We start from the raw sequence: 24809 nt of genomic DNA, 5'->3' as shown, positions 1-24809 counted from the left end.
CTACTCGGGCGACTAACGCCACTTAGCTACCCAGGCGACTAACGCCCACTTAGCTACTCGACTATCTACTCGGCGACTAACGCCACTTAGCTACCCGGGCGACTAACGCCCCGTAGCCTCTCGGAACACACCCAGCTGGGGTGTCCGTCTCGACCCTGGGTCCCACAGTCCCGACCCACATGGGCGTCGGACCTCGGGTCCCACGGTCTCGCCTTCGAGCCACACAGGCCTTTCACTCCGTCTTTAATCTCTAACTGGCTAACTGCCCCGAGTGCTCTTGCGCGTAACCCTTTATACCCCTCCTGCGGACGTCGCTGAGAGCACCTCCCCTTCGACCAATCACCGGGCGCTGGCTACGATCCTCTTTTCCCCATCTCGTGTCAGCGCGCCTCAACACCCACGCCGCGCCGCCCGTCATACCTCACTCCCGGCGCGCGCGTCCATACCACGCCCACATCGCGTGCCTAACCCTGCCCCTCGCGCCGCCCCGTGATCCATCACTGTCGGCGAACGTCAACACCACCACTACATATGCGTGGCATCGGTTTTATTTTATTATTCATTTTTGTTTTTCTTGAGTAAGAGTTTCATTTTTATCACATTGGTATTTTAAATTAAATATGAAAAACAAATTCCTAAAAAGTAGAAAATTTTGGAAAAAATGTTCACGAAAATAAATTGTCACGCACAACGAGTCTGTGTGCAAAATGTCAGCTCGATTGGATCACGGGAAGTGGGTTAAAAACGACCGAAAGATTTGCACGGTCGTAAGCACGCAAGCAAGCAAGCAAGCGAACTTAATATAAAGGATTTAATAAAGGATTTAACAATCCCACATACCCACACAATGGAATCAACCCTAGCCAATCATAAGAAGACCAATTATAAAAGTATGAATCATCAGCTGGCCGTGAAGGCATCGCGGCTCATCGCGTGATTAGAATAAGTCATGTATAAGTGCCTTAGTTTTTTTTTCCATATCTTTTAATCGCATATACGACCAATAGATTCGTCGACGCAAACTAGACTCTTGAAATCCTCATCACGAATCTACACGTTTACAGAGAGAGAATATCGTGTCAAACCTGTTCCTTTGTCATAGAATCTCGCTTAAGAATTAATTAAAGCGGAGCCAGAAATACGCTCTCCCACAAAGAACACACGCACGCACTCGCACACCATTGTTTCAAAACATTTCGTTAAAAATGTAATCTTGCCGCCGAATCTATTGACGTATGCTTTTGCCTTCGGGATATAATAATAATTTTCTTATTGCCTTTTGTATGACTATCATTGCATGCCTGTTTTAAGACTTTACCTGTCGCCGGATATGCTCGTTACGCAGTGGAATTAATGGTATGTGCGGTTGAAAAATAAAAAAAAGCATTGATGGTTAAATGTGCTGCTCACTGAGAGAAATCTCCCCGATGGTACCATGGATAATTCCGAGCATGAGAGTTCGCATATTAGATTGTCATATTTTTGTTCAGAATTAAAATTGCTTAACACAGATGTGTTGAGTGTTTCTTTCCAAGTCCATGCATAACTCTTATTTATAACAACTGTATCCTGCGTTGAGATATGCATTTGGAGACCTAACATAACATAAGCACACTAAGAGATAATCAATAAATGTTTAAGCAAGAATAATTGTTTTATCCCAATTGTTAAATACGACACTGGGCAGCGAAGCCAAGCCTAATTATCATAACTGCCCACATTAACATAATCGCAAGCATTCGCATAAAGTAATATGATTATCCCATGATTATCACAATTTATGCATATGATTACATAAATTAGCATAATTTCAAAAAACTTGCGCATTTTTCCAATCTTCATTTAATTTTTATTATTTTAATCAAAATTTAATAACCCGACATATACAACACCCCTCACCCTCTCTCTACCCCCTCCTTCACATCCTCTCCTCTCCTCACCCTCCCCTCACCCTTCACCCTCACCATCACCCTCCACGCTAACCCGTGACCTTCCCCCACCTTCCGTTCCACCTTCCCCTCACCCTCACTTCGCCCTCTCCTCAACATCCACCCTCTCCTTTGTATCTTGGGTTCCTGTCTCGGTTTCTTGGGTTTCTATCTCTCCTCATCCTCAGGATGCAGATCCACGATCTTCAATCGATCATTACAACTCTGCACCCACATCCCAGGGTAGAGAGGCTGCGAGAATCTCTGCCGAACCTCGTGGATCACCTCCATGGAGTCGGCGCGGTAAAACGCCAGGAGCCCCCCCTCCCAGTGCAGGTGAAGCCCGATTCTGCTGGGGGAGGGGGCACCCCTCACCGACAGTGCAGTCTTCACTCCACCATGAAACACTGAGAATTTGTTGGAAAATAAGTTGTCACTTTTCTCTAAACACCAGGACGTGTCGCTGTCTCCCAGCAGATGTGGAGCACCACCACTCATTTTCCGTGGGATCGTCCCGTACGCGACTCCAACCCGCCACATCCGCGCGTCCTCCACGTCCACCTCCCAGTAGTGGTGGCCCGACGAGAAGCTCTCACGGCACAGGGCTTGTGGACAGCTATTAAACCGGTGTGGGTGATCGGGGCGACACTGGGAGGAACCGGTCAGCGTCATCGTCCTAAGATCCGAGGAGATCTGGAGTTTTTTATGAGCTGAGTTTGTGTCCAGAGTCGGTGAGCGTCCATCTGTGACAACAGTGATGACAACATCACTACAAAACACCGTCATCACCATCATCCACCATCACCACCATCAATATCACCACCATCACCAACCATCATCTTCACCATCAACAATAACATCACCATCACCAAGCATCCTCGTCATCAATATCATCAATGACAACAACATGAGGATCACCATCACCACCATCATAAACACTATGAACATCAGCAGCATCACTATAGCAATAAGCAACATCACAACCATCATCACCACCACGAGCACCATCACAAACAATCACCACCATCACTACCATCACCACTATTTCCATCACTAACATCTTTATCACTATCACCAAAATCACCAACACAACCAGCATCATCATAACCATTACAAGGACCATCTAAAGTCTAAACCATCATCACAACCATCACTACCATGACCACCATAACCAATATCATCATCACTACGACCATCAGCGCCATCAGCAAAACCATCACCACTTCCTATATTATCACCAATGTGACCATCATTACCATCAGCACGCCCATCACTGCCATCACCACGACCAACACCATCACCAATCCCATTACCATTCCCATCACTCACATTATCACTAACATCAGCATCATTAGCACCATTCTCATTACGACCACCATCATTATGACTATTACCAGCATCAGTAACTAATGTGAGGTTGAAACTGCCTAGCAGAGGCCCAGGACGGGATCAGATATCACCTACCACTGATGTTAGCCATGGCGTGTAATCAAACCCAGGTAACTGGGTTCGTAGTGCAAGTGTGCTAACCACTATGCCACCACTCCCCCCACGCACAAATGCACAGACACATTCACAGGCACTCACTGCATCTCAATATCACAACTACCCCTGACTCGTAATGCAGATTATTTACCCAAGAACACCACACTGAGTCTCATAGCTCTGTTCAGTAGGGCCTTGGGATGGGATGTGAACAATGACTAAGATCTCCCGTGTAGCCTTTACAGACTATTGGGGAAAATCAGCACCGTTGAAGGCTGGCACGACACACGAGGGGGTGGGTGGCCACCACTACGCCTGCCCGCCTTTGTCTCCCTAGTGGTGACGCGTATAAAACACCAGGTAATTATTTGAGGCTGAGTCGACCTCGTGCACACATATTTTATTGTCAAGATGGACCCATCACCCATGATTTACACTGAATAACTCACACAGGAGTTTGGCCACAGTTCCCTCGGTGCCTTTAAGCGAGGCAATGTCCTCTTGACTAGGAGTTGAGGGTGGAGCTGCTGTAGCCCTCCCTGTCCTGTGAAAGCAGAGCAGACATGGCTACTCTCTCACATAGAGCATCGTCACTCACAGGATCATCACAGCTCCATCACACAGGCACTCATCAAACAAAGCATAATCACTCTTCTCACAATTACAGCATCACCACACACGGTATAAAAACACAGCATCACCAGACATAACATAATCACACAGCATTACAACACAGTATCAACACACACAGCATAAACGCACACAGCATCATCACACAGCATCACCACACAGCTTCACACAGCATCATCACACACAGCCTAATCACACGCAGCATATTCACCACACAGCATCACCACACAGCACACAGCATCATCACCACACAGCATCACCAAACAGCACACAGCATCACCACACAGCACACAGCATCATCACCACACAGCATCATCAACACACAGCACTACTATTCACACACATAGCATCATCACATAGAGCACCAACAACAACCGCCATTCGCCACTAAGTGGCAGTGACGTCACCAAGACGCTTCTGCCAGGCCATGTGCACCTTGAAGCCACGTGAAGTAATGGTAGGTTTTTACCCTTTTAACTGGTACAAAACTGACACCTTTATTCAAGGCATCATGTTGGCCAATCAACTTCAAAGACAGTGCATATTATTATCCTTATCAGAGTTGCTTCTTTTTGTTTGCTTTATTGACTACTTGTGTTGTGGTCATTGCAAACATGATGCCTTGAATAAAGGTGTCAGTTTTGTACCAGTTAAAAGGGTAAAAACCTACCATTATATTTTGCCACTGGTAAAAGAGATCTCATAGTGTAAATGTTTACCCCGAACTCTCAATACTCTGATATTGCACTGTTTTTGAGTTGTACGCCTTCTGGTGTCATCTGGCCCTACACCAATGGGGACTAGGCTCTAAAGAAAGCCGTCTCGGGTGTGGGCCAATCAACTTCAAGGACAGTGCATATTATTATCCTTATCAGAGTTGCTTCTTTTTGTTTGCTTTATTGACTATTTGTGTTGTGGTCATTGCAAACATGATGCCTTGAATAAAGGTGTCAGTTTTGTACCAGTTAAAAGGGTAAAAACCTACCATTATATTTTGCCACTGGTAAAAGAGATCTCATAGTGCCACGTGAAGTGTCGAACGCCCGCTGGCAGGAGGTCACGGGGCACACCCAGGTGCCACGGGTCGACTGACTGAGATGATTGAGATGACTGACTGATGCACCAACTGTGCCCTCCACTGTGCCAACTTGCTGCGCTTTAGACACCCGGCGCTCCACTCGTTGTTGTGAGCGTCGTTCCTCAGTCCTCCGTTGTTGTACCAGTCATTGGCAAGTCCACTCAGCTCCACATCCTCCTGTACCACATCACTCCATCTCTTCTCTAGCCCGTGCTGCGCCCGTTTAGCCCCCTCGATCCGGCCGAACAGAAGCTGTTTAGGCATGCGTTGGCTGGGCATGCTGAGCTACATGACCCAGCCAACGCAGCCTTGCCTGCCGGAGAAGCTCACCGATGGGACTTTGTCCAGATCTTTCAAGGATTTGTGAGCTCCTCACACAATCCAGCCTGGTAAACCCAGAATGGATCGTAGGCAGGCCAGCCTAAATGTTTCTAACCGGCGAAGATGCTCCATTAGGGCATTCCACATTTCGCAAGCGTAGAGAAGGGAGGGAATCACCTTGGCCGAGAAGACCTGAAACTTCGTGCGGAGCAACAGACCAGGTAGCTTACACAGAGCGTTACGCAACCGATGAAAAGATATTGCCGCTCGACTGATTCGGAGTGAGACCTCTGCTGTTAAACCGGAGCCGGTCATGACCACACTGCCCAGGTATGGGAAACTCTCCACTCTCTCCACAACTGCCCCATCACCGATTGAGAGTTGTGGGGGTGGAGTGTACGATGGTACAAAATACCCAGGCAGGTGCTTAGTTTTGGTGGGGCTGATGGTAAGGCGCCACCTCGTAGTGGCACGCTCCAGTTTCAGCAGCAGCGTCTCGAACTCCTCCTCCGAGTGAGTAACAATTACCAGGTCGTCGGCATACATACCGTGGTTGAGCAATAGGGAGCCATCCCTTGACCGCACCCGGGCATCGATCAGCCTCCCATTATATCTGTACTAAATGGAAATTCCTCCAGTACAGCTATTGAAGGCTTCACGAAGTACGTGGTCAAAATTGATGTTAAATAATGTGGGGGGCAGACGACATCCCTGTCACACCCCAAGGTGTACAGGAAATGGCTCTGACTCCCAGCCACGTAGTTTTATCCGGGCCCGCTCACCATCATGAAGGTCCTTAATGAGGGTGAGCAGAGGGTCAGGGACTCCGAAAGCACGAAGAACAACCCAGAGCCCAGGCCTACTGATGATATCATAGGCCTTGACCCGGTCAATAAAGCAGCGATGTTGGTCTTGTTGGAATTCCCTACACCTCTGCTGTAGCAGACGGACAGAAAATATGGCATATGTGCAGGACCGCCCTTTCCTGAAACTGCATAGGGGCTCCGCAAGCCTCTCCTCAGCGTGCCTAGCAAGGCGATGTTGAGATACCCCTATCGTTGTTACAGTCTGTGTGGACCCCCGTCTTAAAGAGGGGAACCACCAGCGCATCCTTCCAATCCTGCGGAATCCTTCCAGTGGCCAAGACTGTTGTATGATGTCATATAGGCCAGTGTGCACAAACGCCACCCTCCCTCAGCATTTCGCTTGGGAGATCATCTCTGCCCGGTGCCTTTCCTGGTCTCAGACTCTTGATTGCCTTCAGTACAGCACCATCACACAGCATTACCATCACACGGCATCATCACACACAGTATCACCACACAGCCAATGTATCACTGCCCGCACGCACCCTACACTCAGTCCCATGTTGTCCTGTGTCGAGTCGTGAGTGATAGTCGTCTTTTTCCTGCGCTTCTCCTCCAGGTGCCCCTATGGGAAAGAGAGATCTGCGTTACGGTGACTCTACTTCCATTCCCTTGTGATCAGTGGGGTTCCCACTGCAACACCGTGGGTGGAATATAAACCCCAAAGTCTTGGCTTATGACCCCATCATCACCAACACTAACTTACGGGGCAAATATTTCAGAGTGAGACCGGTTGAAAGTCAACTATAAACTAATTATATTTTTCCACATAAGTCCCACGAAGCGATAGAGCTCTTTTTCAGAAGCGACCTGGCCACAAATGATAGCAGCCCAATACAAATGTGGATGGAAAAACTGCAGGACGTGGAGAAAAATCCATGCGACTGTAGTGGTGCTGTTGACGTGCGCCGACAGTGATGGATCACGGGGCGGCGCGAGGGGCAGGGTTAGGCACGCGATGTGGGCGTGGTATGGACGCGCGCGCCGGGAGTGAGGTATGACGGGCGGCGCGGCGTGGGTGTTGAGGCGCGCTGACACGAGATGGGGAAAAGAGGATCGTAGCCAGCGCCCGGTGATTGGTCGAAGGGGAGGTGCTCTCAGCGACGTCCGCAGGAGGGGTATAAAGGGTTACGCGCAAGAGCACTCGGGGCAGTTAGCCAGTTAGAGATTAAAGACGGAGTGAAAGGGGTAGGGCCTGTGTGGCTCGAAGGCGAGACCGTGGGACCCGAGGTCCGACGCCCATGTGGGTCGGGACTGTGGGACCCAGGGTCGAGACGGACACCCCAGCTGGGTGTGTTCCGAGAGGCTACGGGGCGTTAGTCGCCCGGGTAGCTAAGTGGCATTAGTCGCCGAGTAGATAGTCGAGTAGCTAAGTGGGCGTTAGTCGCCCGGGTAGCTAAGTGGCGTTAGTCGCCCGAGTAGATAGTCGAGTAGCTAAGTGGGCGTTAGTCGCCTGGGTAGCTAAGTGGCGTTAGTCGCCCGAGTAGATAGTCGAGTAGCTAAGTGGGCGTTAGTCGCCCGGGTAGCTAAGTGGCGTTAGTCGCCCGAGTAGCTAAGTGGGCGTTAGTCGCCCGGGTAGCTAAGTGGCGTTAGTCGCCCGAGTAGCTAAGTGGGTGTTGGTCACCCGTGTAGCTAAGTGGGTGTTGGTCACCCGTGTAAATACAGTTGGTTCAATAAAAGAGTGTGCTACCCGTGAAGTCGTCTCCCGCCGAGTTACTACATTACAACTGGCGTCAGAAGTAAACCTGTCTTCAAGAAGAATGGACACTAGGAAGACTACCCGTACCCACGAGCGAGGTCGGGAAGACGACGGCGTACCGGGGACACCAACCTCGGCAGGAGAGGACGAGGAGTTGCCGCCGATGCAGCCCTTCGCAGAGATGGCCGACGCTCCGCTCGCCTCCGACACCAGCCTGCAGGACGCACACTCCCGGTTGGCGGAGTTGCTGCTCGCCGCCGCTGCAATCTTGGCGGAGATCTCCGTTCCAGCGGGCGAGAAAACGGCTGCGGGGTTGGAGGAAGGAGCGAGGCTGGCGGGATCCCGCCAAAAGGCGCTTCGCGCCAAAAGTTTTGATGTTGGCGCCGTTTTTGAGGGTCCGCCATCGTTTGGCGGGAAACATGGACACCACGTGGCCGGAGACCTCCACTCAGCGCAGCCCGCGTCATCAGCGCGCGCCGGAGCTCTCCATTTTGCGCCTGCAGACGGAGCCGACATTTTCTACAACCACAGCGGGGCGCGGGAAAATCTCTCCGACATCGACGACGATCGGGTCCTCCAGCAAAGATTGCCCGCGCTGTCGGCGTTCAAGGCGGATGGGAGCGACTGGGGAGCCTTCCAACGAAGATTCCTCGCACATCAGGAAATGTCGGGGTGGTCCGACACCACTGCCCTGCGTGCGCTGCTGGCGATGCTCGACGACGACGCGCTTGCAGCCTTCACATCTGCTGTGAGGTCGTCCCGCTCAACGCTCCAGGCCGCACTACACCTAATGGCGAAGGTGTTCGGGCCGCCCTCCACCTGTCGCCACCAGTTCTACGATCGGCGAAAGGCGGTTGGAGAAACGACGCTCGCCTTTCGTACGGCGCTGCTTGCCTTGGCGGATGCAGCTTTTCCCCGCATGGACAAGGAGGGGAAGGACGCCATGGTGACGGAGCAGCTGCTGGCGTTGGCTCACAATTTGGGAGTCCCCATTAATGTGGCGGACGAGATGGACATTTGTTCCCTGGGGATCGCCACGAGCATTCACGCCTACGAAGTCCTAAAGCGAAAGTCGACGGTCATCTGTGCATTGGCGGGGAACAGGGCACCGGCCGCCACGGTCACCGAGCCTCAGCCTGCTGCGGCTCGGGAGGAGGCTTTCACCGTATCGAGACCGGGGGACTGGAGGACGGGGGGTCGTTCGCCCACACGCTCATCCCGCAAGCTGGAGCAACCGAAACCTACGACGTCCCTCATCGTCTGCTACAACTGCGGGCTTCGGGGTCACGTCGCGTCCGGGTGCCGGGCTCGGCGTCAGCGCGCCGCGGGACCACGTCCGGACGAGGACCAGGGCCACAAGCCGTCCCAGCTAAACCCGGCGAGTCGCGGCACCTCACACGCTCGGTCCACGCAGGGGGCACGTTCGGGTCGCCGCTTGGGGGTGGGGGACCCGCGTATGGGCACCGGGGGTTCGGTCCGGCGAGGGGGGTTCGTACACGGCCCGGATGCAGTTCAATGGTCCGAATTGGCCCATAGGATGGTGGCTGCGTCGGCCGGGTCATCCGTGGTAACGGGGTTTATTGACGGGGTTGAGGTCCGGGTGCTTGTGGATACGGGTGCGTCGGCCACTATCATTTCGGACCTTATTTATAACATTCTTCCCGTCCAATGTCGACCCCTTCTGCCTGTAGAAGTGCCATTTTACGCGGCGAACGGGGGTTCCTTGGGGATTATCGGCCAGATTCGGGCGTCTATTTGTATTGGCGATATCAAATTGGCGGGTCCTATTTTTGTATCATCATCGCTGGCCGTTCCTTGTTTGCTAGGCACGGACTTTCTGTCTAAAATGCCCATCAAAATTCTCATAGATCAGGCCTGCATCGAGCTTCCATCGGGTCGGCGGGTTGCGTTTTTGACGAGTCCTACTAAGATACGCACGATTTGTGCGACGGTGCAGGCGTTGGCGACTCGGACCGTACGGGTGCCCCCGGGATCGCAAATGTTGGTACCCCTTCGGTTGAGGAAACCCCTCAAGGTGGAAGCGGGGGCACAGGGAGTTCTGTTGGGGCCGTCTAATAGGGCACAAGGGGGCCTCGGTTTGGCGGTAGCTCAGACCATGGTGAGGGGGGACAGTGAGCCACAGTTATGGTCCTGAATACGGGGTCGCGGCCGGCCGTGATTACACAGGGAACGCTTCCCGAAGTGGAACAGCTCGTTGCTCACGCAGATTCGGGTAACCATACGCATCCTCAAAGCGAGGAGGGGACTGAGTGGTTGGACTCGTTGTGTGCCGGGTCTGGTAACTTGTCCAGTGTGCAGTTGGGAGCATTGCGGGGCTTGCTGCTTGAGTTCGCTGACGTGTTTAGCAGACACAAATATGATATTGGCTGCACAGACCTTTTGCGCCACCACATAGCTACGGGGGACGCGGCCCCCATTCGACAGAATCCCTTTCGGCTCAGCCCGGCCGAAAAGGAGCATGTGCAATCGGCGGTTAATGACATGTTGGCGGCAGACATCATTTCGCCCTCCTCCAGTCCGTGGGGGGCTCCCATCGTCCTTGTTAAAAAACAGGACGGATCCTTGCGCTTCTGTGTCGATTTCCGCCGCCTAAACAAAATCTCGATGGCCGATGCTTATCCGCTCCCCAGAATGGATGAGTCGCTGGATGCCTTGGCGGGAGCACAGTTTTTTTCGACGTTCGATTTGCTTTCGGGTTTTTGGCAATTGCCCCTCGATGACGAATCGAAACCTAAAACCGCTTTCCGGACACCGGGTGGCCTATTTGAATTCAATCGTTTGCCCATGGGCTTACAGTCCGCTACCGCCACGTTCCAGAGGCTCATGGAATTGGTTTTGTCAGGTCTCCAATGGGACACCTGCTTGATCTATCTCGATGATATCATCGTTTTCAGCCGGACTTTTGAGGAACACCTCCAGTGGTTGAGAGGGGTGTTCCTCAGGATGCGTTCCGCCAAGCTTAAATTTAAACCGGCTAAATGTTTCCTGCTTCGGGAATCGGTCAGGTACTTGGGCCATATAGTTAGTTGGACAGGGATATCGACAGACCCTGCTAAGACGAAATGCGTCAGCTCGTGGCCAACGCCAACCTCGGTCACTGAAGTCCGCAGCTTCATAGGATTCGCTTCCTATTACCGACGTTTTGTTAAACAGTTTGCCACCATAGCCAGGCCCCTACACGCTTTGACGGCTAAAGGGGTGCGCTTTCACTGGGGGCCCGAGGAGGAGGCTGCCTTCTGCTCCCTTCGTGACGCCTTGGTGCAGGCTCCCCCCCTGTGTTACCCCGATTTTACGCAGCCGTTTTTGCTCGATACGGATGCCAGTGACACGGGTATCGGGGGAGTGCTCTCACAGGTGGTCGGGGGTGTCGAACGGGTGGTCGCCTACGGTAGCAGGGTCCTGTCCCCTGCGGAACAACGCTACTGCGTGACACGTCGTGAATTGCTGGCAATTGTATTTTTCATACAGCAATTTAGGCCGTATCTTTACGGGCGTCATGTTACGGTTCGTACGGACCATGCGGCTCTCCAATACGCGATGCGGGTGGCGCAGCCGTCCGGCCAATTGTCCCGATGGCTGGAGGTCCTTCAGGACTACCAATTCACGACGATTTACCGCAAGGGTTTGCGCCACTCGAATGCGGATGCCTTGTCGCGGTTGCCACCGCGCAAGGAATGCGCATGCCTGCTGGGATCGGCGCGTTGTAAACCTCCTGTCGCCGTTTCCGGGGAAGTTGTGCTCGCCGCCACTCACACTACGGGAGTCGACGCTCCCGCGGGGAAGGACTCGCTGTTAGCGTTACCTCTCATCGAGTGGGGCCGTCTTCAAATGGCCGACAGCTCCCTACTCACGCTACGTCGGAAGGTTGACGCGTCGGAAGGGGGGGAAACGCGGCTGGGTTCCTGGGTGTGCAGGCAGGGCCTCTTGATGAAGTGGGACAACATGTCCTGGCGTCACGCGCTCGTTGTGCCTTTTGCCATGCGGGGTAGGGTCGTCCTGGCTGCCCATGAACGACTCATGCATCTGGGTTTTCACAAAACGCTCGCCCTAGTTCAGCGAGACTATTATTGGCCGGGGATGGGCAACGACGTGGCGAACATTCTTAAGGGTTGTGTAGGGTGCAACCAGAGGAAACCGCCACCGATTGCGGCTAATCCGCCACTGCAATCCATTCAGGTTTCGCGCATAAACGAATTGGTTGCGTTAGACATCTTGGGGCCCTTTCCCGCTACACCCAGGGGAAATAAGTTCCTGCTGGTTGGCGTAGAGTATTTCACACGCTGGCCCATGGCATGGCCACTCGCCAACCAGTCGGCTGCGACGGTGGCGGACGCCTTTGTCCAAGGTTATGTCATGGACAAGGGCGCCCCGAACGCTTGCTGACGGACCAAGGGAAAATTTTTGAGAGCGGTTTGTTGTGCGAGGTGTGCGACCTGTTGGGTGCAAAGAAGGTGCGTACCTCCCCGTACCACCCGCAGACTGACGGAATGGTTGAACGTCTGAACAGGACGATTACGTCTATGCTGTGCCAACAGGTCTGTGACGATCAGGTGGATTGGGACTTACAGGTACCGGGGGTACTCGCGGCCTATAGAATGGCCCCTCATGTGGCGACGGGGTTTTCCCCATTTTTTCTTATGTATGGGCGGGAGGCCGATCCGGCCATGGACGTCCAGCTGGGGATTTCCCAGCCACGTGAAAAATCTAAATTGGCAGACCACATAAAGTTTAATATCGCCAGATTGGCTGAAGCGTGAGAGGCTGCGAGATTGAATTCGCGGTCTCGGCAGATCGCGAATGAGAGATTGCATGCACGGAGGGTGCATACGCACGATTGGAAACCAGGCGATAAGGCCTGGCTGCATTGTCCACATGCACCGTTGGCTACGTCCCCCAAATTGTTGAGGCCATGGAGGGGACCGGTGGAAATTGTGCGGGTTGCACGACCCCAGAGTGTACTGATTAAATGGGAAAAACGCCGTTGGTACGTGCACGCCTCCCGACTGAAACCCTACGCGGCACCGCGTGACCCCGCTTTGTGCCGTAGCGACCGGGCGTGTGACGTGACCGTCGACTCGGGGGGGGATGTGTCGCAGGCTGATCCTCACGTGTCTCCACCTGACCCACCCCCAGGTGACTCGGGCTTGACGGCTGCTGACCGTCGGGAGCCGGAACCCCGCTGCACGCGTGGATCCCCGATGCCTGGCCCTTGCCTTCCTGAACCGCCGGAACCATCGGGCGGTCAACCACGTCGGGTGCCATACGACGGACCGGCTAGGCGGACTCGGGCTAGGACACGACACTTTTTGTAAAAAAATATATATATTTTTTTTTGGTGTTCCCTCTTTTTCAAACCTGAGCTCGCCGCCGTGTTCCCCCTCTCCCGGGGTAATGTCCCGTTCAAGGGACGCTCGGAAGGAAGGGGACGCTACACGAGCCGAGGAAACACATTTTTTTTTCCGCATACACATTTATTGTTGTCACTCGCCGGATTGTACATATTGTTCTTGTTGCTGTAGTGGCATTTGCAGATCCTTGCGGACTGCGGCGTTCGTGTTGTGTTATGTTGTGTGGTTATGGTTGTTGTTGTGTTACGGGGCACACATGGGGGATAAGGGAGTGTTGTTATTTTGTAGCAGCCGGGTCGGCTGCGAGCTATGTGGTAGGGGGTGATGTAGTGGTGCTGTTGACGTGCGCCAACAGTGATGGATCACGGGGCGGCGCGAGGGGCAGGGTTAGGCACGCGATGTGGGCGTGGTATGGACGCGCGCGCCGGGAGTGAGGTATGACGGGCGGCGCGGCGTGGGTGTTGAGGCGCGCTGACACGAGATGGGGAAAAGAGGATTGTAGCCAGCGCCCGGTGATTGGTCGAAGGGGAGGTGCTCTCAGCGACGTCCGCAGGAGGGGTATAAAGGGTTACGCGCAAGAGCACTCGGGGCAGTTAGCCAGTTAGAGATTAAAGACAGAGTGAAAGGGGTAGGGCCTGTGTGGCTCGAAGGCGAGACCGTGGGACCCGAGGTCCGACGCCCATGTGGGTCGGGACTGTGGGACCCAGGGTCGAGACGGACACCCCAGCTGGGTGTGTTCCGAGAGGCTACGGGGCGTTAGTCGCCCGGGTAGCTAAGTGGCGTTAGTCGCCGAGTAGATAGTCGAGTAGCTAAGTGGGCGTTAGTCGCCCGGGTAGCTAAGTGGCGTTAGTCGCCCGAGTAGATAGTCGAGTAGCTAAGTGGGCGTTAGTCGCCCGGGTAGCTAAGTGGCGTTAGTCGCCCGAGTAGATAGTCGAGTAGCTAAGTGGGCGTTAGTCGCCCGGGTAGCTAAGTGGCGTTAGTCGCCCGAGTAGCTAAGTGGGCGTTAGTCGCCCGGGTAGCTAAGTGGCGTTAGTCGCCCGAGTAGCTAAGTGGGTGTTGGTCACCCGTGTAGCTAAGTGGGTGTTGGTCACCCGTGTAAATACAGTTGGTTCAATAAAAGAGTGTGCTACCCGTGAAGTCGTCTCCTGCCGAGTTACTACATTACACAACCATAGAGAGACATGAAAACTCAAAATAAATAGGAATGTCAGGTTTGGGATCAAATCCACGACCTCCGGTATACCAGGCGAGGTAGTTAACATCTCGCCACCCCCATGAGGACCAACACTAATTTGCAGGGCAATTATTTCAGTGAGACCGGTTGATTTTGATATGTGTTGAGAGTAACTTAGGACTGGTAATTTCAGGCGTCACCAATGCACACGTGGCAGGTCTTGTAGAAGTGGTGGTCAATACACAAGGATATCACTAATAAGCGTGTGAGGCCTCGTATGTATTTTAGCTTCACGAATATGAACACTGAAGGTCGCGCATCCAAGAGGATGTACACGAAGTAAGAAGCAGAGATGATATCGGCTCGTGAGCAGGCGCTGGTGGATTGTTGCATCGCGGCATCATGAGATGTGGCAACAGCTTGGGGAGGCCTTCATCCATCAGTGGATAGATCATGGCTGATGACAATCGTGAATACCGTGTACATTTTTGTTACAGGGTTTATTTAAAAAAGTGCAATTCCAATAATATTTAGTTTATATTTACAATGAAACAAACTTAATGGGAATCTGTTAAAGGACGGGAGAGAGAATTAAGTTAACTGAAAAAATATGAGCTGGGCTTCCACATGGCAGCTACTGGAGCTGCGATGCGAGTCCATGAGTGGAATTGTGTTCTCAAGCCCAGTGGATGCGAGCTCTCATTCAGGAGCCTCCCTCTATTGCTGCTGGTGAGAGGGCTCTGGGCCAATAGCGACACTGGAGACTCATTGCTCACCTGCAGGAACGTGAGCGAGTCCCTCTCCTGCGCTAGGGCCTGCAGGCGAGTGGCTGCTGCCTGGAGCTCGCTGATCTCGCGCTGGTCGTGAGCGATCTTCTTCTCGATCAGGGACAGCAGCTTGCGCCATTTCTTCTCCGCTTGCTCTAAAGCCGCCTTCTCCTCCGCATCCAACGCTGCTCTCGCGTGTGCGAATCTGACCGAGATTGAGGCCTTTTCATCTGTTATGGATCCCTGCAAAGTGAAAGAAATGCTACCTCTGTTCATTAAATGGCTGGTCCTTTGTGAAATGACATTCAGGTCGGTGACTCGAGTGCAACTCTGAAGGTGTCCAGACAGTGATACGAGTTTGCAGCGCTGCGGCCTCATTCTTCCTCTGCCTCTGATAACGCCACTGTGCATTTTCACTACAACACGATTTTCCATAGCTGGCGGGGGCAGTAACTTGGACCGGCACAAGTGTCGCCATATTCCTCAGCCCCAAAGCAGGGGGGGGGGGCTGCGGGGTTTTCTAGATTCCCCCCTGGAACCCTCTGGAAGGGAGGCGTGGTCAGGAGCGGACAAACCTGGGGAGGCGTATAAAAGCCGGACCTCTGGACGGATCTGGGGCCAATCCGAATACTGAAGCCAGAAGACCAGCTAGCCTAGGACCCTGGGACCCGTAGACCCGCTGCCCTGTTAAGGGCCGGGACTCAGTGGGCCAGTGGTCGGGACCCGTACCTTGGCTGGGTCGGGTCAGTGTAGCCTCCCCTAGGTCAATCTTAGCCGGAGGACTCAGAGCCCATCGCCCCACTGATAGGGCAGGTGAGGCCGTACCTCCCCAGGCAGTAGAGTAAGGGGCCGCTACCCCTTTGTGTGAGACTGCTATTGTTACCGTTGTTGTAATAAATGCGTTGCCTCTATAAATCGCCTCCACTCTCCGTGAAACCACTACACTTGCACTTGGCCACTCTAATGCCTGATTGGTTTCAATAAAATGGCATACAAAAGTCTGTATGTGATCCACAAACTCTGCCACCAGAGTATTGGATAATAGGTATGGAGCACTTCATCTGATCAATATAGATAAAAGAACGTTGAAGTGGTAAGTTATATGGAGATATGGGAATGTGGAATTTCAACCAATGATTGAGTATATCAGTAGAGATGAGAACCACCTCTTTGTTTGTCCTGATTATTGAGGTGCATTGACTGTTTTGCCTCTCGTCCCACGATGTGTTCGAAGCCAATGGAAGCCCGCGTGAATGAATGGAGTTGTCCTCTATCACAACCCCTACTCAGGGTGGAATCAACGGGTCACAGAGTCCGGCCCAGACGCGGTACCTGCACGTCCCTGCGAGCGGCCTCCATCCGCCTCACGGACTCCTCTGCCTCCCTCCTCTTCCCCTCCACCGCCCGCGTCTCCTCTCCAATTTGTTTCTGTGAGAGACGTCACCAGGTGAGACTCCATTCACTCTCCGAGCGTCCCCTCTCACCCCCGCTCCACGCGAACCCCTGCACAGTGACGGGGGCAGGAGCTCCGGAGGAGCAAGCGCAGCAGGGAACTGATGTTTCGAGGAGCTAAATCGTGCGCAGGGCTACCTAAGTAGTGGATGGGACTACCTGAGCAGTGGGCAGAGCTACCTAACTAGTGTGGTGAGGCTACCTGTGTAGCGGGTGGGGCGATCTGAGCAGTGGGGAGGGGGGCTACCGAAGGAGTTGGTGGAGATACCTGCGTAGTGGATTGGGCTACCTGCGTAGTGGTTGGGGCTGCGTGAGTAGTGAGCGGTGCTGAGTAGTGGGTGGACAGGGTGCCGGAGTTACGAGATGTTATCTGCCTTGCCTGCTATACAGGAGGTCGTTGGTTCGAACCCGACCCTGATGCCTGTTTCTATGCAGTTTGCATGTCTCTCTCCATGGTCGCATGGATTTTTCTCCGGGTCCTCCGGTGTTTCTGTCCACGTTTAGGAAGGGTGAGTATTTGGCTGCTATACATTTAGACCTGATAAGCCATTTTATTGATCTGTCTTTTGTGGCCAGGTTGCCTCTGAAAAAAAATCTACATAGCTCAGTGAGCTTCCCTTGGTAAAATAAAAAAGTTTCTGCTCTTTTCTACCACAAACCACTTTTTTATATACAAACCACAGTCTATGCACTCACGTAATTTTAAGAACACATTGTATGCATTACAGTTCTTCAGTTTTATAAAAAATGCCAAACAACAGGATTGATAATAACTTGTGGTTGTATAATTTCTGCACTATGACAACCTCAGCATACTTCATAGTAAAACATGTCTGTTAAAATGTGAAGAAACAATGGGCAGCTGAGAGAGGAATTATATTTAGCTGGATGTTATTGTTCAGCTCATACTGGGAAATGATGACTTCATGCAGGAGAGGCTCCCGCTCACACACGCAGACCGTCTCACCTCCCGTGTCTTGTGCTCATCCTCCAGCTTAGCCACATTGTGACGTTTGTGGTCTCCTGCGATGGTGCAGGTTGTGCAGACCAAGCTCTTGTCCTGTCGGCAGTAAAACTTGATCCTCTTCCTGTGCGTCTTGCACTTGCGGTCTTCAGGATTCGTGCCTGGAGCCACCAGAATATGTCTCCTGAACTTCTGGTTCTCCTGATGAGGCTTTACATGAGTCGCACAGTAGGACGTATCACACTTGAGGCAGGTCTTGGAGGCAGAGGTCGTGCCATCGTTGCAGAAGTCACACAAGACCACGGTGGCCATTTTCTTTGCAGCACTACGCTGCTCTACCAAATTGGCGAGCGTGAAGCTCTTGTTCAGCTTGGGCCTCTGAGGGAAAGTCACTCGGCACTGCGGGCAGGAGAAGGACTCTGCCGCATCCCAGACGCCCTCCACGCACTTGAGGCAGAACGAGTGGCCGCAGCTGAGCGTGCAGGGGCAGCGGAAGGCGTCCAGGCAGATGGGGCAGGTCAACTCCCCTGGGGCCTCGCTACCACTGGGAGCCGCACTCGCCATGGCCCTGTGGCTTTACCCAGAGACGGCACTGGCTGAAGCTCAGTGAGTCGCTAGCTGCATCTCAGGCAGTCTCTGGCTGTAGCTCAGGCAGTCACTGGCTGGAGCTCAGGTAGTCTCTGGCTGTAGCTCAGGCATTCGCTAGCTGCATCTCAGGCAGTCTCTGGCTGTAGCTCAGGCAGTAGCTGGCTGTAGCTCAGACAGTCTCTGGCTGTAGCTCAGACAGTCTCTGGCTGGAGCTCAGGCAGTCTCTGTCTGTAGCTCAGGCAGTCTCTGGCTGTAGCTCAGGCAGTAGCTGGCTGTAGCTCAGACAGTCTCTGGCTGTAGCTCAGACAGTCACTGGCTGGAGCTCAGGTAGTCTCTGGCTGTAGCTCAGGTATTCGCTAGCTGCATCTCAGGCAGTCTCTGGCTGTAGCTCAGGCAGTAGCTGGCTGTAGCTCAGACAGTCTCTGGCTGTAGCTCAGACAGTCACTGGCTGGAGCTCAGGTAGTCTCTGGCTGTAGCTCAGGTATTCGCTAGCTGCATCTCAGGCAGTCTCTGGCTGTAGCTCAGGCAGTCTCTGGCTGTAGCTCAGACAGTCTCTGGCTGTAGCTCAGACAGTCTCTGGCTGGAGCTCAGGCAGTCTCTGTCTGTAGCTCAGGCAGTCTCTGGCTGTAGCTCAGACAGTCTCTGGCTGTAGCTCAGGCAGTCTCTGGCTTTAGCTCAGGCAGTCTCTGTCTGTAGCTCAGGCAGTCACTGGCTGGAGCTCAGGCAGTCTCTGGCTGTAGCTCAGACAGTCTCTGGCTGTAGCTCAGGCAGTCTCTGGCTTTAGCTCAGGCAGTCTCTGTCTGTAGCTCAGGCAGTCACTGGCTGGAGCTCATGCAGTCTCTGGCTGTAGCTCAGACAGTTGCTGACTGTAGCTCAGACAGTCTCTGTCTTAAACTGAGGCTGTCGCTGGCTGCGTCTGAGACGCTAAACAAGGAACAAGCCACGTAACTAGGTGACAAGGAAGCAGGAAGTCTTTCAGTTTGATTTGCATATCACGAGATATGCCCTGGAATGTGTTGACATGTGAGCAAGTACAGACGTCTCCACTACAGTGGTGGCTTAAAAAAGACGACTCGGATCACCTCGTCTCAAATCCTCATCCTCACTCACCTCATAACAATTAAACTCACCTCATCTCACCTTAACTAAACTCACCTCAACTCACCTCACGGTCCTCACCCCATTATAACTTACCTCTCTTCATCGCAACTCACCTCACCTCATTTCACCTCACCTCAACTTACCTCACCCCATCGTAACTCAACTCACTACACCTCACCTTAACTAAACTCACCTCAACTCACCTAAACTCTCTTCAACTGACCTAATTTTACCTCACCTCAACTCACCTCTCCTCATCGTAACTCAACTCACCTCACCTCACCTAAACTCACTTCACCTCACCTCAACTCACCTCATCTCAACTCACCTCACCTCAACTCGTATCAGCTGAACTGGCAGGGGAACGCTGCGAATAAACTCGTTGCTTCATGCCGCTCTACTCCACGAGATTGTTGTTCTTATCTTCGTCTTTCAGCCTCATTTTATTTGTTTTTAGTTTAACACTTTAACTACTTCATGAAAATAATGTGTTCCTGTCTCAAAGTCGCGATGCAGTTGTCGAGCTGTGAGACACCGGTGGGAGTTGCCGCGTTGAACTCGGTCACGTGCCTGGGGCTCAGGGTCCAGTTTGTGGAGCCACAAACCACCGGGCGAGGCCCTTTGCTGAACCCGGCACCGTTAAACGCTCACGTGGGCGGGGGGCAGGCGCCCCAGGGGTAGTCTGGCCGTAACACATCAACATCAGCGCTTTAAAAAAAAATAGGACCTTTTTTGCCGGTATCAAAGTGTGAGAAAATAATAACGATAGATTTTACCCTTTCTGGCAATGAAACAGGAGTTGTTTTCAGATGTTCAAACACCAAATAAGTTTGTGTAGTTAATGCAGACTTTATTCGTTGCAAAAGGCATCCATTTTGTGTATGAACATCTTAACACCTCATGGGACCTCCCTTGCCAGTATTAAAATATAAGAATAAGTGTTACCCTTTCTGGCAATAAAACAGTTGTGTTAAGATGTTCAATCACCAAACAAATACTTTTGGAAGGAATAATGTATTCATTAACCACACAGTACTTGTGTTTAAGATCGCGTAGATATATAAATGTGTAGTTAAAACCTGCCACCACCCGACACAGCCAACTAGTAAGTGTTGTCACGTCAACAGAACATGCCAATTCGTCACTAGTCCAGCACACCTGTGTGTTGGAGAGCCAAGCCACAACATGTAAAATCTGAGTACGACGTTTCGCCAGTAATTACAACCAGCTTCAATAGGCGACAGCCAGATTTGTAGAGAAGTCTAACTGTTTCGCTCCTTATTTAGAGGCATAGATGTGGTGACCACACTTTTGCGCTCTTGCACAAAGTGGGGGGGGGGATTAATGAGTCAGCGTAAGCTCGTGTGTCACACTGTTGGATGGTTTCAGGAGAATTGCCGCATCTGGGTCAGCCGAATGCAACTGCTTCCGGTACCGCAAGGGAACCGACATCTCTATGCCCGGCGGGATCTCCTACGACTCCCTCGCCAATGCCTGAATCGCGACATTGCACTCGCCTCCCTTCCAACAGGATCCATGAAAAAATAACCACTGCCCTGACGGCATCCCTTACACTTCTACTCCGTCAATTTCTGAGGGCATTCTATTCGAAAAGTCGTTGTCCCACAAGCATGGGATAGCCCGCGTTCTAGAAATCACAACGGGCCCTTAAAATAACCCAATTCTTCATTTCATTTATCATGCTGAATACAATTTTATAATGGCTGTAAAGCGCTTTCGTAAAGGTGTTATATAAATGTCATTAAGATAAGAACCGTGATTGGAACAGCCAAACATCCCCCAACTATCAATTTTGATTGAGAGGCCCTTGAATATGTGGAGTATTTACCTCTTGACACCTCCTTATCTTATCCATCCTGCTGTATGTGAGCGCATGCCAGCGTTATTGTTTCGTGCATTCATACATCGTGAGTTAAGTTTGTCTGCTTTGAGCAGGGGATGTACTGTAAGGTAGAAGTGACAGATGTCTCGAGGTACACCACAATCAGCTGTCGCTTAAATTAACCACATATAAGCATGTCCTGCTTCTACCGTGGTATTGTATCATCAAGGTAACGTGTTACTGATCCTACATGTTTCAATGGTAAGGACGATGCTGATGATTATGGACACGGATTGAATGATACAATTTGGAAAATGACAAAACTGATTGTCTCACATTTACTTAATCAAAATTAGAGATGAGTTGCGCAACTAAATCACTAGAAATTGTGCGATCTAGTAACCTGCAGTTTCTTTTGCCAAAATCTGTGCGAGTAGTTGCACAACATAAGACAAGTCTCAGTGACTAAAATGTCTGCTCCCTGTTCTGGTTACACGACTCCTCACCTGCATTTGGATTGTAACTGTTTATCACAATTCAGAACTGTGCAGCGTGTGATGATGCGATACGTTGCTATGATTCGCTAAGGAGATGCTTGAAAGTAGTCTCGTTACAATGCGAGCAACATGTTGCAGAGACATCCATGTAGAAGCGATTCAGTTGCATATGTAGTGGTGGTATTGACGTGCGCCGACTGTGACAGTGATGGATCACGGGGCGGCGCGGGGTTGGGCACGCGTTGTGGGCGTGGTGTGGACGCGCGCGCCGGGAGTGACAGATGACGGGGCGGCGCGGCGTGGGTGGTGAGGCACGATGAGATGTGGGAAAAGAGGATCGTAGCCAGCGCCCAGCGATTGGTCGAATAAGTGGGTGCTCGCAGCGACGTCCGCAGGTGGGGTATAAAGGGGGACGCGCGAGAGCACTCGGGGAGAGTTACCCAGTTGAAGACCCGAAGACGGAGCTGAAGACCTAGTGCCCCGAGACCCCTAGTCCCGCCGTCCTTGTGGGGACCGGGGCCCTGTGTGGCTCGGAGGCGAGGCTGTGGGACCCGGGGTCCGACGCCCCCGTGGGTCGGGCTGGGGACCCACAGTCGAGACGGATACCCCGGCAGGGAGTGTCCCGAGTAGCTCAGTGGCGTTAGTCGCCGAGTAGCTAAGTGGATGTTGGTCATCCGAGTAGCTCAGTGGCGTTAGTCGCCGAGTAGCTAAGTGGGTGTTTGTCACCCGAGATACTAAGTGGATGTTGGTCATCCGAGTAGCTCAGTGGGCGTTAGTCGCCAAGTAGCTAAGTGGGTGTTTGTCACCCGAGATACTAAGTGGGTGTTTGTCACCCGAGATACTAAGTGGGTGTTTGTCACCCGAGATACAAAGTAGGTGTTAGTCACCTGTGAACGAGTTTGATAAAATAAAGAGTGTGTTACCCGTGAAGTCGTCTCCCGCCGAGTTACTACATTACACATACATCCGAGTTGCCAAGTTACTTTTTAGTAACAGCCAGTTGCAATTTTTTACGCAAAAATAGGTTACTCGGCACCAATAAAGTGCAATTTTTTAAAAGTGGGGAAATGCTTTATTATACTTCGGAGATAATAGGCTGTTTGCTAGACTAAGAATACGGGACTGCATGCAATAAGGTAACATTTATGAACACCTTTAGAATGTGAGCGTTGCACCCTGCACAACTACTGCTTCACTGGATGTGGGCAGTTTTGTTAGGGTGGACGTTGTAAGAATGAGTATAGACCAATCATTATTATTTAAAGTTACTAAAACATTTGAAAAAAACTTTAATCACGAATAGACGTCGACCTAAAACTCACAATCTCCCGCACAGTAAACAGTCTGGTTTCCATGAGGATTACTGCGCCACCACAGCTATTATGGATGTATTTAAATGTTTTTCAGTAACCTGCATGAAGGCCACTACTGCTGTGGACTATTCCTTGCCTCGTCTAAAGCCTTTTGAAACTCTTGGCCATGATATTCTGTTCACAAGACGCAGTCAACTAGAATTGTCAGACAGTACGATAAAACGGTTTCAGAGATACATTTTAGACCATTATCAAAAAGGTCCATCGTGATAACATCTCGTCCACAAATTTTCAAATAACAAATGGCGTTCCATAAGGTGCGGTGGCTACTGTGATGCTGCATATAAATCAGCTACTAATCTAACACTTAACATACTAAACCCCTTCTTGGTTCTTTCTGTAAAGTCACGTAGAAGGGAATAATAAAAATAAAACATAATACAATTCTCACGACGTTTCGGCCACAACGCGTCTTCAGACGCTGTCTTTCTGACAGACCTGTTCTTCACCTGAGGACGGCTGCTTGCGTTGTGGCCGAAACGTCGTGAGAATTGTATTTTATTGTTTTATTTTTATTATTTTATTATTTCCCTTCTATGTGACTTTACCGAAAGAACCAAGAAGATGAATCCCTGCAGTCACGAAAGCTTTAAATCGAAAAATACTAAACCCCATTTATCATTCTGATCTTCGATTTGTATTGGATGTACGATACAGCACCCACTAATGTGACCTCGACTTCAAATCCAATCTCACGTAACTTGATGCAAAACGAAATCTACATTTGTCCCTGTTCATCCATAAAACCATTATAGGCAAATCTGTGCTTTAATTAGCTAAATCATAAACCCCACAGTTAAACCAAAGAAACCTAAGACGTACATATAATTGCCTGTGAACTATCCCAATAATGAGAATTGGAATGGGTAACAAAGCCTTAGCCATCGCAGCACCAACGTTTTGGAACAACCTTGTTTCCTCCCTTACCATCATAAATCTTCCTTCAATAAATGTCTGAAGCAGAAGATTCATGCTGTACACAGCCTCATTTGTAAATGTGATTGGAACGTTGATCCATACCCATGTATTGAAAGTTCAATATTCATGTGCAGTTGTGTCCAGGGACTGCCGTGTTGTCTTGGTGTGATCTGGGACTGTTGTTGTGTTACTGCCTTGCCCACGTTTGCATTCAGTGTTGAAAAAATCGGTAATAATAAAAAAACTATTGCAATTTGTAGTTATATACTTTTTAAATTAGTCATTATCAAGTTTCAGTGATTTGCACACCTTTCCTATATTTTACCCTCTGATCGGTTGTTTGTACTTTTTGTTATTGTAACTTTCTGGACATCTCGAGAAAGAGCTTCATAACTCATTAAATGAAGATGCTGATTCAGATTATATGTACATTGAGGGAAAAAAGTATTTGATCCCCTGCTGATTTTGTACGTTTGCCCACTGACAAAGAAATTATCAGTCTATCATTTTAATGGTAGGTTTATTTGAACATTGAGAGATAGAATAACAACATCCAGAAAAACGCATGTAAAACATGTTATAAATTGATTTGCATTTTAATGATTGAAATAAGTATTTGACCCCCTCTCAATCAGAAAGTGTTCTGGCTCCCAGGTGTTCTTGCGCTCCGCTCCCGATGTAAACATGAAGGCGGCAGTGCAGACACTCTGACACCAGTTGTAGAGACGTTCCCACGGACGCACTCAGAGACGGAGG

At 51.2% G+C, this 24809-nt stretch overlaps 1 protein-coding gene across 5 annotated transcripts in view; it reads right to left on the bottom strand.

Moving 5' to 3' along the window:
• Nucleotides 1-19989, bottom strand: part of LOC144737445 (E3 ubiquitin-protein ligase TRIM62-like) — a 132472-nt gene extending 112483 nt beyond the window's left edge. For 3 of the 5 annotated variants that reach the window (XM_078620148.1, XM_078620149.1, XM_078620150.1), the window contains exons 1-6: nt 17737-19989; nt 16650-16745; nt 15327-15560; nt 6794-6873; nt 3863-3957; nt 2202-2671 (exon numbers count right to left, since the gene is read on the bottom strand). In XM_078620148.1, coding sequence (XP_078476274.1) covers nt 2202-2671; nt 3863-3957; nt 6794-6873; nt 15327-15560; nt 16650-16745; nt 17737-18297 — 1536 coding nt within the window. In that variant the 5' untranslated portion in view covers nt 18298-19989. The remainder of the gene's footprint in view (nt 1-2201; nt 2672-3862; nt 3958-6793; nt 6874-15326; nt 15561-16649; nt 16746-17736) is intronic. The other 2 variants (XM_078620151.1, XM_078620153.1) reach the window with 2 other exon arrangements.
• Between the last annotated feature and the right edge of the window lie 4820 nt (nt 19990-24809).

Source organism: Lampetra planeri, chromosome 69 (assembly GCF_965212315.1).
Source record: "Lampetra planeri chromosome 69, kcLamPlan1.2.h2, whole genome shotgun sequence".
Lineage (NCBI taxonomy): Eukaryota > Metazoa > Chordata > Hyperoartia > Petromyzontiformes > Petromyzontidae > Lampetra > Lampetra planeri.
This window is presented reverse-complemented; position numbering and strand designations above follow the sequence as displayed.